This window comes from Condylura cristata, unplaced genomic scaffold, assembly GCF_000260355.1.
Source record: "Condylura cristata isolate star-nosed mole 26May11 unplaced genomic scaffold, ConCri1.0 scaffold00032, whole genome shotgun sequence".
NCBI lineage: Eukaryota > Metazoa > Chordata > Mammalia > Eulipotyphla > Talpidae > Condylura > Condylura cristata.
In genome coordinates, this window is record NW_004567133.1 from 20,636,373 (window position 1) to 20,636,895 (window position 523).

The 523-nt window shown below is 73.4% G+C and overlaps 1 protein-coding gene across 1 annotated transcript in view; it reads right to left on the reverse strand.

The window, feature by feature from the left end:
- Nucleotides 1-523, reverse strand: part of RHOT2 (ras homolog family member T2) — a gene marked incomplete at its 5' end in the record, with an annotated part of 3,695 nt that overhangs the window by 880 nt on the left and 2,292 nt on the right. The window contains 2 exons of the mRNA XM_012731715.1: nucleotides 185-315; nucleotides 380-523. Of these exons, the coding sequence (XP_012587169.1) occupies nucleotides 185-315; nucleotides 380-523 (275 nt within the window). The remainder of the gene's footprint in view (nucleotides 1-184; nucleotides 316-379) is intronic.

The following is a 523-nucleotide window of genomic DNA, read 5'->3' on the forward strand; positions in this document are numbered from 1 at the left end:
AGCTGTCCTGGGGGTGTCGACCTTTCCCGCAGCGTGGGCCCGAGGCCGAGCTGAGCCTGGCCACTGTGGCTGCACCCAGGATGAGGCTGGAGAAGACAGCCGGGAGCTGTGCCCTCCCCGGTGAGACAGTTCTCTGGCCCGTGTCTGGCGGCCACCCCCGGCCCCCACCCCGCCAGGCGCTCACCCCCAGGCGGCGGCCCAGGAAGGCCTGCAGGAAGGCGGACTTGCCCACGCCGCGGGCGCCCACCACCTTGCACAGCAGGACGCGCCTCTGCGTCTGCCCCTTCTCCTCATCCAGCCTCTTCTCCCGGGTGACTGTGGGGGACACAGGTGAGCCGGGGCGGGGCGGGCCGTGGGGGCGGGGGCCGGGGGCACTCACCTGTGATGGCAGAGGCCTGAGCGCCCTGCTCGCAGAGGGTGGGGTAGCCCAGGTAGGCCAGGTGCTCAAGGCAGCGCCGGACGTCCAGGTAGGTCACCAGGCTGGGGACGGCGAGTGTGGGCGTGGCGAGGCGGCGGGGCGGGG